The 13,657-nt window shown below is 55.5% G+C and overlaps 6 protein-coding genes across 6 annotated transcripts; 2 read left to right on the top strand and 4 right to left on the bottom strand.

Moving 5' to 3' along the window:
* Nucleotides 1-431: 431 nt before the first annotated feature.
* On the bottom strand, nucleotides 432-923 carry atfB (bZIP transcription factor atfB; the record flags this gene model as incomplete). Its single annotated transcript, XM_025643192.1, has 2 exons — nucleotides 432-788; nucleotides 837-923. Coding segments are annotated over 2 exons (444 nt in total), but the record flags the coding sequence as incomplete, so codon positions are not given.
* A 1,240-nt stretch (nucleotides 924-2,163) lies between these two features.
* BO66DRAFT_197692 (uncharacterized protein) lies at nucleotides 2,164-2,809 on the top strand. Its single transcript, XM_025642503.1, has one exon. The coding sequence runs from the start codon at nucleotides 2,210-2,212 to the stop codon at nucleotides 2,630-2,632; it is 423 nt and encodes a 140-aa protein (XP_025499623.1). The 5' UTR covers nucleotides 2,164-2,209; the 3' UTR covers nucleotides 2,633-2,809.
* A 415-nt stretch (nucleotides 2,810-3,224) lies between these two features.
* BO66DRAFT_461235 (uncharacterized protein) lies at nucleotides 3,225-4,535 on the bottom strand (the record flags this gene model as incomplete). Its single annotated transcript, XM_025652330.1, has 3 exons — nucleotides 3,225-3,964; nucleotides 4,175-4,303; nucleotides 4,391-4,535. 3 exons carry the CDS (start codon nucleotides 4,533-4,535, stop codon nucleotides 3,528-3,530), a joined length of 711 nt encoding a protein of 236 aa, XP_025499624.1. The 3' UTR covers nucleotides 3,225-3,527.
* A 1,413-nt stretch (nucleotides 4,536-5,948) lies between these two features.
* Nucleotides 5,949-8,384, bottom strand: snf4 (AMP-activated serine/threonine-protein kinase regulatory subunit SNF4; the record flags this gene model as incomplete). Its single annotated transcript, XM_025652331.1, has 6 exons — nucleotides 5,949-6,610; nucleotides 6,664-6,773; nucleotides 6,848-7,204; nucleotides 7,259-7,408; nucleotides 7,531-7,660; nucleotides 7,923-8,384. 6 exons carry the CDS (start codon nucleotides 8,382-8,384, stop codon nucleotides 6,425-6,427), a joined length of 1,395 nt encoding a protein of 464 aa, XP_025499625.1. The 3' UTR covers nucleotides 5,949-6,424.
* Nucleotides 8,385-9,218: 834 nt separating this feature from the next.
* On the bottom strand, nucleotides 9,219-10,745 carry BO66DRAFT_395199 (CRAL/TRIO domain protein). Its single transcript, XM_025648164.1, has one exon. It carries the CDS (start codon nucleotides 10,572-10,574, stop codon nucleotides 9,603-9,605), a length of 972 nt encoding a protein of 323 aa, XP_025499626.1. The 5' UTR covers nucleotides 10,575-10,745; the 3' UTR covers nucleotides 9,219-9,602.
* A 236-nt stretch (nucleotides 10,746-10,981) lies between these two features.
* On the top strand, nucleotides 10,982-13,269 carry BO66DRAFT_358424 (DNA-directed DNA polymerase alpha subunit POL12). The gene is made up of 4 exons (XM_025644934.1): nucleotides 10,982-11,378; nucleotides 11,433-11,594; nucleotides 11,659-12,961; nucleotides 13,015-13,269. Exons 1-4 carry the CDS (start codon nucleotides 11,053-11,055, stop codon nucleotides 13,186-13,188), a joined length of 1,965 nt encoding a protein of 654 aa, XP_025499627.1. The 5' UTR covers nucleotides 10,982-11,052; the 3' UTR covers nucleotides 13,189-13,269.
* Nucleotides 13,270-13,657: the final 388 nt, after the last annotated feature.

Consider the following 13,657-nt stretch of genomic DNA (forward strand, 5'->3'; position numbering starts at 1 on the left):
CAATAAATCAAAGTCGATCAGAAGGCCTTCCGCTATGCTGTAAAGCCGGGGTGAGCTGAAGCCGGCAACATATATCATATTCAGTCCATCAAAGCAAGATCCTCGAGGAACTCGTATTCAGGCATCGAGTCCAATGAGCCATCCATGACCGACTTGAGGCTGCTGTGTGTGTCGTGGCTGCTGCTAGCGGAGCCGCTGGCGAATGGCATCATATGCATAGGCGGGCTATCAAAGCCGAAGGCGGCCGCGGCGGCAGCAGCATCAGGCGAGAGGCCGGAGGAACCCGACGAACTAACCGACCTGGAGGTGGAGAGACCAGGAGGGGAGTTGGTCAGGGAAGAAACCGATACCCTGGAGCCAGTAGCCACCGCAGCATGATCTCCCATCATCAGCAGATCTGAGATCTCGGCGGACCGACGGGTTGCAGCCGCGTGGTCCCTGGCGGTGATGTTCTGGACCATGTGACTGAGATGGATGGAGATGGCCGGGTCCCCACACTCGCTATGCCTCAGCAACTCGTTCTTCAGGGCGATCCCCTCAGCGCGAAGGTCCTCGATCTCTGTGTTGAGCTCGGTGTTCTTGTTTTGTAGTTCGTGAAACCGCTGTTCCAGCTGCTGGGTGTTCTTCTTCTTCTTCTCCCGACATTTACTAGCGGCGAGGCGGTTACGCTCCAGGAAGCGCTCCCGTTTGGCCTTCTCATCATCGTAGGGAGGGCTGGGAAGCTGCTGGGACAGCTTTTGTTGCTGCTGCTGATGTTGTTGCTGAGACAGCTGTTGCTGGTATTGCTGCTGGTGGTGGTATTGCTGCTGCTGATGTTGTTGCTGGTATTGCTGCACTGGGCCTGCGACTTGCATCTGCGAGAACTTTCGCTTGTTTCGCTTGTTTTCATCGTGAGGAGGCGGGGTGGGTTGTCCGTTCCGCACGTGGGAGTTCCGGGAGTACCGGTTGAAGTTGGGATTCATTGTGACCCCGAGTGTCGAGTCGAGTCGAGCCGAGTGTAGAGAGTGTGAGTGGAGGGCGGGGGTAGGAGGGAGTATATGGGTGCGTGTAACCAGTAGTATAGAGGCGAGTGGGTGGATGAGTAGTGGTGAGTGAAAGAGTGAGTGAGTGAGCGAGTGAGTGGGGGTCCGAGAGAAGCGAGAGTGATGACAATAAGGAGGATACGAATAGGAGATAATGGAATAGCAGTATTGTAGTAATAGTAGCAGTCGTTGCAGTCGTTGTAGTGGGCAAGCAGGTGAGTGGGATGGGAAGAAAGCAGAAGAGGAGGAATAAAGGTGAAGTCAAGTTGAGGAGAAAGGAAGTACAGCAGAAGAAAGAGGGGAGAGGAGGGGAGGAGGGGGGGTGGCAGCAGAAAAAGAATCGAAAGATTGGAACAGTATCAAGACCTGTGATACCTACCAAGCCCAAACACACACCCGCAATAGATCAGAACAAGCAGACAGACAACAGACAGACAACAGACAGACAACAGACAGACAGACCAGACATCTGCAGACAAGCAGTCTCCGTAGTCTACACCCACTGGCACAGTGGATGTCGATCCCTCTCCTGTTTGAGACAATCTCAGAGGGAGCCCTGGAATGTGTCAAGAATTGGGGGGGAAGGGGGAGGGGGGGGGAGGGAAAGGCACTGCAATGGCCCGTGGATATGCAGCGAACCTTGCTGGAAGGAAAAGCAGAAGGCTAGAACGTCTTGAACCTGGACTGGACTGGACCGAGAGGCACCCGCAGCCAAAGCAGCCAAAGCAGCCCAGCCTGGAAGCCAAGAAGGAACCCTGGGAACTGACATCACATGTGCTTGCTGGAGTCTGAGTAGGAGTACTCAAGTATACTACCGTAGTCTACGGTAGTTCTACGGTACTAAGTCACGGGTAGCTTCGTAGCTATCTGAATCCGGTAAGTGGAGGTCCTGAAGAACCAGGCCATCCATTTGATTCCACACCACCACGTCATTGCAGGTGATTGCAGGTGTGGTGCCTGAGGTTCTCAGCAGGTTTCTCTGCCCGCTGATTGGCGGTTGAAGCTATCCGGAGCCATCTTCCTGCCAACCAATCCCGGCCCGGGCACTTGACTGGAGAGCGGACACTATTCCGCCAATGGCACTCCTCTGTCGTCGCTCCTCGTCGCTACTTGCCCAAACCATGGTAAAGCTGGCAAAGAATTGAAGACCCTACCAGCTACTGAGTAAGTGTAAGGTACGTCGTATAATGCATGTACCAAATGACTCGTGCGCAGCATTGACCTGTCTGAAATCCTGTATGGTACTGTACTTTTCGCTACCTAGTAATTCATTCATTCATGCATCCCATTCATTGAATCAATGGATCAATCAATCAATGGATCCAACAAAACCACCAGCACCAGCACCAGCACCAGCACCAGCACCAAGACCATCATCATCAACTTCATCGTCATCGTCATCGAAAGAGAAAGCAAACAAACAAGCAAGCAAGCAAGCAAGCAAGAAAGAAAAAAGAAAATCAACTGATGATCACCCACCCACCCAATCAGCCAGCCAAATCAACAATTTCTACTACTACCTTCATACAAGGACCAGGATCAAAAGATCCCTTCTTCCCCCGCATCGGCTCTATCATCCGACGACTCAACAGTCCTTGATCGACCCGTGAACGTACGAGTCAAAAGTTCTCAAAGAGTAAGATGATAGAGTTGAATTGGACGCAGAAGCAATTCTCGCAAGTCCAGGCCCCCTTCTAGTCGTTCGTTTCTAGTCCCTGCTCCCTGCTTCCTTCTTGTCTCTCACATGTTCCCCACGCGGCCCGCTTCCATGAGCAATCACTGCCCGCCCCTCTCTTCTCCCCTCCCCTCCTCTAAGTTACCCTCCCCTCTCCTCTCCATGTAGTCTACATCGCCCGGGACTGGAAAACTTGGTTTTTGGTTCCAACATCGCAAAGTCCACTTAACAAACTCAGACTCTCTCGCACTCACTCTCCCGCCCAGAGCCGACCAGAAATCGGTGAATTCGGTTCAATAGGCGTACAGGAGGACCATCGACCATGGAAGAAAAGGAAAAAAATCTGATAGTCCCGTCCGTTCATCCGCTGGATATCCTGGCCGGAAGAGCCCGGCGATTCCTTTCACCTCCTCAATATACTGTACAACTAGAAGGTCAATTCAGTGGCCAACCTTGGTTTGCTCGATCGGGGGCCGTCTCATGGCCAGCGGAACTCACCAATGTCAAACCCGCTCACTCGACGGTCCCCACTACGGACGACTCACTCTGTCAATATCAAACACATACTATACAGTTCCTGGCAAAAAGAAAAAAAAAAGGCGAAAAACAAAACAGAAAAAAAGAAATACAGCGGCTGCCCAAAGTACTGAGTCTATGGGTACCTTTGCTCACACCCCCATTTCACTAGCGTCGCCCATCCTCCCCTGATGCGGATCCCCGATGACTTCATATCAAACCTTCTATCGCTCCCTGACTTTTTCTTCTACAAGTATCGTCCGACCGGCAAACAATTTGCTCCCGGAGATATCCCCCGATCCTCAAGAACCGCCTCAGCAACAGACCATTGCACGTCCCATTTGCATGGATCGCCGGCGCCGCCTCGGCAGGTTGCGATGCTCCCAAATGCGCAGCTGACGACTGATCCCTCGCCAGTGCTCCACGAGCATCATCACCACTCGTTCGCTCTCAATCTCCTGGGCGATAGCTCCAAACGTGTCGCCAGACCCCTCTCTCCCCGTGAGCAACGGTCCGAGCACGCGACCCAGCCGGTCCAGCGTCAGCGGCCCCGGCCCCCCACTCGTCCGCCGTCCATTCTCTTGGTTGACAGAGCGCGGAGCCTCCTCCTGCGCTAGCCGCTGCGTTTCATGCAGGAGTAGAGCGCTGAGGCCAATCACTCCACAGAGCAGGTGCAGCTGCATGGTGTTCGTCAGGGCCAGCAGCGCCAGCCCAATGGCCTTGACCTTGACGTAATCCTGCGGCGAAACCCCTCCAAGACAGCTGCGACGCCGTTCGACTTCGTCACCCACCACGGGTGCTTGGCTAATGCCCACTAGCACCCGATATAGGGCCGGTAATCCCAGAAGCCCTCTGGGAAGCCCCGCCAGTAGTGCCAGGAATGCCCGTGCCATGCTTTGCACCATTGTGTCGTCCATCGTACGAGCGCTAGGCTCGATCACCGCCAGGGGCAGGTCACTACGTCCAACTGTCATCTGGATTTGATCGGATTGTCGCAGGGCGGCGAGCACCGACCGGGCGAAATGGTCGTAGATTCGCATTGCCATTTTCGGATGGCCGGGATCGACAAACACGTCGCGCACCGGGGCAGCTGGAGCAATGACGTAGATGAGCGAGACCATTCCATCTCATGCACCTCGCGCATCTCCAGTGGGGTAGAGATGGGGCCAGGACCTACCAAATCGTCCCAAGACGGTAATTGTAGCTACAAAACATACCGGGAGGCGGAGTTTCATAGGCGCAAACTCGGCCGGCAGCGTTAGTAGATTATAGCCCCCGAGACGCGCCAATTCCTCCAGTGATATCCCCGTCAGTGAAGTCATCTCGTTCACCCGAGTGCCCACATGCGCCAACGTCTTCATTCGGCGTAAAGTCCGCGTGGTGCGGGGTCCCTCCGACGAAAAACCTAGTTGTAGGGTCGATCGCATCGTACGTAGTCGACCGTAGAGTCGGTCTCGCCGTCCGGAAGACACCTTCTCGCCAGCAGTGGTGGGGGGAGGCTGCTCTAGCACCCAGTCAGCTGGAGAATCCAAGCGTCGATCCCGTTGGAATTGTCCGCGCGAACCCGATAACTGGGAATGCGAGCCATCGCCCGATTCTGCCCCCTTGCTGTTGTTCATCGGCAGAGGCGGGAGACGGAGCTTCTGGACCAGTTCGTTGAATTCCAGCACGGCGGCGCGCCGTTCGATCTCAGCAATCACAGAACTATCATCCGAGGTTGAGACATAGAAACTGTCCCGTGAGGAACTTCGAGACTCGATTGAACTCCCTCCGGCAAACGGGTTGGCTAGTCGCTGGAAACTCTCGGTATCGTCGTAGGTCGACGAGACTCCCGTCTGGCTCGACTCGGAGCTAGACTGTCTTGTGGACCGAGTCGGATTCCTTGCATGGTTTCGGCTACTTTCTGAATCGTCTACCAGATTTAGGGGATCGGTGAATGGGTTCTGACAGAGGGATGGGTCTGCAAGGGCAATGGGCATGGAAAGACGCTTGGAGGGATCATGACACACCGTCGCGCTGGTCTGGTCCGAGTGGAGAGAATATACCGTGTTGTCACTCACCTTGCGGGCCTCGCCAGCCTCGTCGAGTTGACCGCTGGAATGCGGGTTTGATGTAGATTCCGCACAATGACCCTCCACGATGCTGCGACTTAGCATGCACCCGCTAGCTAGATTCCTGGTGTTCTCCGGTCTGGTCGGAAGCTCGAATAATGGATTTAACGGTAGATCCGGTTGCCGAGACTTGCGAAAGCGAAAGAAACTTTTGAGATTGGTAAGCCGTCGCGAACTTCGCGAACTTCGCAACTGTTGCTGTTGCTGTTGCTTGAGTGGATCGGCTGGTGCGACCGGGCTCTGCTGCTGGCGGAAGAGCGGCTGCGCCTGGTCCACGCTGCTATCGTCGGTGGTAGTAGTAGCAGTCCCCGAGGACAGCTCTGTTCGAGTCACAGCGAATGTGCGTTTGATAGGCTCATTCCCACGACCTCGGTTAGCGGATGTATCTTTCAAAGCGCCCATTGTTGTGAATGAAGATGAAGCAACGCTATAGTTGAGCAATCTCATTCAGAGCCACTGAGCCTGGTCTGTGGATTACACCATACCTACGACGTAGTAGGTACAGTGCAGATTGAGGTCGGATGCGAGCCTCGAGGGCCTCATAGTACACCTCCGAGTAGACAACCGCTCCTTCCTTTGAAGCAGGGTAGCCAACCGTAGCAGGGAAGCTTGTTTCAGCAAAGGAAAGAGCGGCCATGTCCTGCTGTCAACTTCCATCGCAAAGACACTGGACACTACAGTTGAACAAGTACAAAGATACAACATACAGGTCAATAGCAACATCGAATCAGAGTGGATCATGAGAGTGCGAGAGAGTCATACAAGCAATGAAATCTATTGTTGTCAATCCTAGCGCCAATGCTAGGTTCCCGGCCCCCTTGCCGCTCGCGGCGGGGAGACCGATCGAAGAACATGTGTAGACCCTATATGATAGCATGTAGGTTTACTTTTGCATCGTGAGTTGGAAAGAGACGGAATAGAGAAAAAAAAAAGAAGAACATGAGCTGGTAACAAGTAAGCTACCATCTGTCGAACCCCGTGGGAGAGGCTCCGACACCGACACTAGCCCCAAACGAGAAACGCCATCCTATGCAATTGTGAGTATATTGGCAACACTGTGGCTCCAGTAGAAAGGGTAAATCAAGAAGTTAAACATCAATTCATGATAGCTCATCAGTCTCGCCCTCAAGGAGGATGTACTGCAGGATGTCGCTCAGGGTCAGGACGCCCTTGAGCCGGAAGTTCTCATCCACCACAACCAGGCGGTGGACGCGAGACTTGCGAATAGTGTCGAAGATGGTGTCCAGACCATCATTTAAGGAGCACGTGTAGATGCCCGGAAAATCCTAAACGCCGGTTAACCGACCCATTCCGCAAGCAGGGTATGAGGTATACTTACTGGAGATCGCTTTTTCAACGCCTCTCCGACTGTCAGGCTGAGATCATCATACACCCCGCCTTTGATCAGGGTGATTACATCAACAGCTTCGAATACATTGTAGACCACTCCTAGAGGGCGCCAAAAAGTTAGCCATGAGACCCAGCCACTGAAGGTCCGTGTCCGGACAGAGGGGCCGTCCTACCCTCGGAATTCACAATCGGCACACTGGATATGCTCCGCTCGACCAAAATATGAATGACATCAATGACAGGGGTATCCATGGATGCCGTTGCGACATTCTGGTAAGAGCCCAGCAAGATCTCACCAAGCGGCTTGCGCAGCTTCTGGGTGTCGGGGACATTGACCGCAACGAACTTGAGAATGCGATACTGAGTAACGACGCTGAGAACGAGAGAGCGGTCGGTTTGACTGTCATATGTGACGAGGGGAATACGGCGAGCGCGCGACTCCAGCATGCGCCGACAGGCCTCATAGAGGGGACGTTCAGGGTCGATCGATATCGTCTCGGGAGGAGCGACGCCCAATGCCTTTTCCACCTCTGTCTAAAGTGTCAGTCCTGCGGAGATCCGTGAACTATTGTTGAGCTGCGCACCTCGGAGGCTGTCGAGCCGGAATTGGTCGATCTGGTTCAGCGCAGCCGGGTTCTGGAAGTAGTATTGGATGACGTTGATGTAGTCGGAGGTGGTCAAAAGACCGGCAAAGGTCGAGGCCTTGGAATCCCATAACGGAGCCGAGACGATACCTGTTATCCCGAAGCATCACGTCCTCCTGGTCAGCAAATGATTCTTCCAGCATCGTGACGTCGCCCGGAGTGTGGCGCAGTCGCGGACGGAGTCATCCCGCCTGGTGACGGACAAGGGAAACACCTGCCATTTTGGATGAGGATGTTCAAGCTCTCCTTGACGGACAATGAAGTGTCGAAGATTATGAGTCGGAAACTAAGGGGGAGGACATCGTAACTGGTACGGACTTTGAGGAAGTTGCGGATGGCACGCTACAATGGAAGACCGATCCACGACTCTATTAGCCACTGCATCCTAGCAATTGAGGACCCATGGAAGTGCAAATTACGAAACAGAAATGAGACAGAAGACTGTTGTCTGGCTGCCGACATAATCGCGGGCGAATTGGCCCAGAGAAAGACGGGTGTAGATTTGGGTATGCGAATGAGGGGTTGAGGCACCAAGGCTCGAACGGGGAGAGGAATATGATTCATGCTGCAGCAAAGACGGGGAGAGAGAGAGAAGGCGACTCACTAGGCCCTGACGCTCTTCCCGATCGATGGCCCTCTCGGGCTGAGCTGGGGGCATTGGTTGTGACAGACCTCGCGGCCGGAGAAAGGAGGCGGGGTGCACGAAACCTCCCTCGTGGGCACGGACTGGCCGACGGTCTAAGGTGGAGGAGAGGTGGGAGGACAGAAGAGCGATGGGGAGAGAAGAGGATGGGGCGTAGGGCTGCGACCGGGATCGAGTTCGAGGGTGAAGGGTGGTGGTGGTGGTGGTGGTGGAGAGAGGAAATGGAGCTGTAGCAGTAGGGGATGCGAAAGCAAAAGCCGTAGCAGTCGCCGTTGTGGCCGAGGAGAAGAGAGAATGGTCGTTGGCGGTGGTTGTTGGCGTAGTTGTTGAAGCAGTAATAATAGTGGAGGGCGGCAGGCCGGAAGTAGAGCTGGTTCTGCCCGTGGGGACTGGCCGCCGCCGCTGGGGAAAGTCCTCCGTCATGATTGATCGATGCGTTCAACCACCGCTTCCAGTTGGAGCTCCGGTGTGGAGAGACCTTTGGCCTGGGAGAATGCAAGCGAGAAGGAGCAGAAAAAAAAAAAAAAACGATGCCTGTGCAACGACAACAACTAGACAACTACTACAACCGACTTTTAGGATTCAGGGCTAATGTCCCTTGCTTGCACAAGTATAGTACGCTCACTGTTGCGTGACAAACAATCTTTCCCGTTTCTCGCAAGCAAGCCGTGCAGGACAGGGAGGAGAAATAAGGACAGAGGGAGGCAATGAAGTGGTGGTTATCTAGGAAGCCGAGGGAGAAGGATTGATAATAAATCTAACCTAGTCCTAGTTACTGGAGAGATCACTTGATAAATCCTCCAGCTGGAATGATGTCTCTGCCGACACAAAGTACCTGTTGACCGATCCATCCCACCTCTCAGACCCCTCGGGCATCACCTTTATGTACAGTACATTGGTGGTAGACTATTTCGCCTGGCTGGCTGACAGGACTGACGGACAGAGAAAAATATGCAGTTGCTCCACTGTTAGAATGTCTTGTCTTGTTCCATTCCCAAGAGACCGCTGAAGTCCTTTGCGACGCCATAACCGAACCCCTCCCCGCTATCACCGAAGATGCTTCATTTCCTATCATATTGATGCCTAAGGCTATAAGTGCCCCACTATTATTCACGTGATTCTTGGTGCAGGTTGGGGAAGTGGATAGACCTATCATGGATGATCTCAGAATCACCTATAACCATGTGATCCTTTAAGTCTATTTTATAAACCTATTGCGACAAATGATGATGAATTTTTCCCCGGCACCCATAGAGATTCGGGGTACAAATCGCGCCAAATTCAGGTATAATGCAGAAAAGACAATATCTATTTACGGGGATTGACGCACTCAGGCAGTCTGTAAGATGCTCGGAGAGAGGCCTTCCAAGCCAGCAACAGCCTGTACGCCTCGAATAGAGTTGGCGATGCTTTAAGCAGTGGGTTGCGTCTCACCCGCCCCGCCATTGGGCGTTCCTTCGGACTGTGCCAGGCTGGGGCTGGTGCCGGTCTTCAGATAGTTTTCGAACTCTCCGATGCGCTTACCACCCTGGATCCACCGTTCCGTGTAGGCGGCTCGGCGCTGGTCCGCTAGCTGGTTCAAAGTGGGCCAGTAGGTGGCATGGTCGTAGCGAAACTCGACGTCTCCGCCCATCGACTTCATCAACTGCTCCGGCGGCACATGCTGGCGCAGGTCTTCGTTGAACTTGAGCTTCTGTCGGGTCTGGGGGTCGATGAACGGGGTGATGATCTTGAAGAATCCGTTGATGAGGAACGGCACTGGGTGATCCAAGTGGTCAGATTGAGTACGCCCACCCACCGAAAGGGCCACTTACTATTGATGACGAGCGCCCGACCCATGCGCTCCGGGTAGTGGTTCTGCAGAAAGTTGAGGGTCTGCTTGGCCTGCCCGATGCTGGCATTCTGGCCGGACTTGGTCTCCTTGAAGTTGACGAGAAGCGCCAAAGTCTCTTGGTCAGGACCCATGAGGTCGATCACGCGCTCCAGCATGAAGACCAGATGCTCAATCTGGCGATCGCTCGTCTCCGTGTTCTGCTTCGACGGGATGAGGTAGAGGCAGGGACGTCCTTCAATGTCATACCCCAGAATGACCTGTTTGCCGGTCTCGTTCTCGATGGAGATGTAATCGGCCGTCAACCTCTCGACCCCATACTCCCGGCGCCAGGTGAGAGTGCGCTGCAGACGGGTAGTTGCCTCGGACACATTCCACTTGCTTGCGCGCAGATAGCGCAGGATACACTCGCGAGTAAGGAACATGCGTTCACTGTCGGTCAGAGGGGCCGTGGGGGCATTCTTGGCCGATGTCGTGGGAAGAGCAGTCCATTCGGAGACCGTCTTGAAGACTTCATTGTACTTGGCTTGCTGGTCGGGTTGGAGTTTAGCAGGCGGGGTAGGTTTTGCGGTGTCCAAGGGGCGGGCGAAGGGCTTCTGGATGAGGCCGTCGGCGGCCGACATGGGCAGCTCGAGCTCGATGTTCTTCGCGGAGGTGGATTCGGTAGCTCCAGCGGGCGTCTCAGGGGCGGGATTGAATCCAGCTGTCTGCGATTGAGCTGGCTCGTTGACAGCTGGAACCGCAGCAGCAGGCGCAGCTTGGGTTTCTGGGGCGGCGCTCATAGTGCGGGAAAGGGGGATGCGGTTCGTTTATGCAAGATGAATTGATGGATTGATGAGGTGTAGTTGCTAGAATCCTGGCGCAGAGATGGTGGCAGACTCAAAGACGAGTAGAAAAGGGGAAATGTCAGACAATGAACGAGAGAAGCTGATGGACCAGCTGGCCAACTGCCGGGATAATACTTACTCGAGGAATACTACTAATCTCTCGATCGACAGGCCCACCGGCAGATCGCCCTCCTGCAAATAATCTCCTGCTCTTCACACCGCCGGAGATGCACACCGCCGCCGGGCGGTCCTGCTGTCTGGCTGAATACAGTAGGCGGTCAGCTTCCACTTCCGCTCCGCGTCCCACACGCGCGTCCTCCGCGTCACCCTCCGTTAATTGATTAATGAATAGATGGAGATATCACCAACATACTAGGTACCAAGCAAGATCTTCGCGACTATAACTCGCTGGTCTCCACATCGACTCGAAATAATGGCAGACACCACCGAAGAGCTCAACGAGCTCTTCGCAGCTGCTGCCCCCAATGGACTCCCCAAGGACGTCCTGGCCGAACTGCAGTCGCTGTTGCGCATCCACGCTATCTCCGCGCAGGAGCTTTTCTATAAATGGGAGTCCTACTGTTTGAAGATGGGGCCAGATGAGCTGAAGCTGGATCTGGAGACTGTGCGATTGTTCAAGAAAGATGTTCAGGATACACTCGAGCGCGAATCGCGGGGCAGAGCTGGGCGCCAAACAGACAGAAGAACGGCAGTCACTGCGACCCCGCGGGCTGCCAACACCTCCGATGTTTTCGGAATGTAAGTCAGCCATCCTACTTCGCACGGCCTGACTCTAACAGCTTGCGCTTTCAGGTTAGATGGACTCACACCGAACGGATCCCAAGGCCGGACGCCGGCGAAGCGCAAGTCGGATTTCGCGTCGCCGGCGATGAACAAGATCGGACGGACGAACCAGAATGGTTCTCCCATGAGCACAAACACCGGCGTCAAGACGACGAATGGCGACGCACTCCCGTATGTGGCGCGCATATGACAGAGACTAAACAGATTGCTGATGCGGGGTGAAAATGCACAATAGGTCGATCTCATTCAGCGAGCGGCAGAACGCCGGCGAGACGCTCGAAACGATCAACTCCCACCTCCCCCTCCCCGAAACACCCATCGCCCCGTACGCCGAAGCGCGGATCAAGCCGACGGCGAACACGGACCTCAAGAAATTCGGCTACAAGCCCATGGCAATGCGCCTGTCGGAGGCCTCGGAGATTCTCGACGATCGGATCGACGAGTTCACCGCACTGTTCCAGAAACAATACGAATCCGACGAGATCACATTTGGCAGCGCGGCGACGCAAAGCACGAGCGAGATTGTGGCCGTAGGCCGCATCGCATCTGACAGCATGGAGGGCAAGCTGAACCCGGCATCGCTCGTCCTCGAGACGTCGCGACGGACGGGCGCCGGCGTGCGCGTGCCCCTGAAGCTCGACGGCGTCCCCTCGGCCAACTTCTTCCCGGGCCAGATGGTGGCGCTGCGCGGGATCAACGCCTCCGGGAACTACTTCTCCGTGACAGAGGTGCTGCCCACGCCGCTGCTGCCGCCTGCGGCCTCGTCCGTCGTCAACATCGAAAGCATCAACGAGCGACTCGAGGCGGCCGGCGGCTCCTCTCCACTCAACATCCTCCTCGCGTCGGGACCGTACACCGCCGACGACAATCTCGCCTTCGAGCCGTTGAAAGAGATCTGCCGCAAGGCCGCAGAGAGCTACGCCGACGGGGTCATCCTGATGGGGCCGTTCCTCGACGTGGAGCACCCACTGCTGGCGTCGGGGGATTTCGACCTCCCCGAGATCGCGGGGTTGGACCCCGACACGGCGACGCTGACGACCGTGTTCCGGCACTGCATCGCGGCGCCGCTGCAGCGGCTGGCGCAGGCGGTGCCCAGCATCACGATCGTGCTGGTGCCGTCGGTGCGCGACGCGGTGAGCAAGCACGTCGCGTGGCCGCAGGAGCAGCTGCCCAAGAAGGAGCTGGGGCTGCCGAAGCAGGCGCGCATGGTGTCGAACCCGGTGACGCTGTCGTTGAACGAGACAGTGATCGGGCTGTGCTCGCACGACGTGCTATACGAGCTGCGGCGCGAGGAGGTGCTGCACGGCAGGCCCAAGGAGGGGAACCTGCTGAGCCGGCTGCCGAAGTACCTGATCGAGCAGCGACACTTCCACCCGATGTTTCCCCCGACGGCGCGCGAGCTGCTGCCGCGGCCGGGGACGGAGACCGGGCTGGCGACGGGGGCGATGCTGGACGTGAGCTACTCGAAGCTGGGGGAGTGGTGGAATGTGCGGCCGGACGTGTTGATTGTGCCGAGCATGCTGCCTCCGTTTGTCAAGGTGCGCCGCCCTTTGCCTCTGATCGATGGACTAGCTAACTGACTACGTGACAGGTGGTGGAGAGCGTAACGGTGATCAACCCGGGGACGCTGTCGAAGCGCCGCGCGGCCGGGACATACGCCCAGCTAGCGATCCATCCACGGACGATTGACGCGGAGGAGCGAGACCAGAAGCAAGTCAGTCATAAGCTGTACGAACGGACGCGGGTGGACATCAACCGGATCTGAGGCTGTATGCCAAGCAAAATCGATAATGATGACTGGCAGGGGGATATAGATATAATGACAACCATCCACCATACTCCTGATGCATAACGATACCACTGAACCTCCCAATGACTCCCAAAACTCCATTCCCAACCCAGTAAACCCGTCGAGACCCAAACTCCCTTCCCACGACCCAGTACCCTCAACCCCAAGTCAAAGCCATAAAGTAACGTTCTGGGGGAGAACCCCCAGACCCCCCTTTCTTTCAGCTTTTTAGTACCCTCAACTCCAAATCCAGCATATAATATAACAGTTATCTGGGGGAGAACCCCCAGACCCCCCTTTCTTTCAGCTTCCCAACCCAGTCAAGAGCCAAGAGTCAAAAATCAAGAGAAATCACCGCAAACAAACAACCCTCCTGCGCCCCCCCATCCTCCTCCCCTCCTCCCTCACCCTAACCCCAGCACCACCCCCAAGTCCCCCAATCCCC

This window comes from Aspergillus aculeatinus (genome assembly GCF_003184765.1).
Source record: "Aspergillus aculeatinus CBS 121060 unplaced genomic scaffold BO66scaffold_58, whole genome shotgun sequence".
Taxonomy (NCBI): Eukaryota; Fungi; Ascomycota; class Eurotiomycetes; order Eurotiales; family Aspergillaceae; genus Aspergillus; species Aspergillus aculeatinus.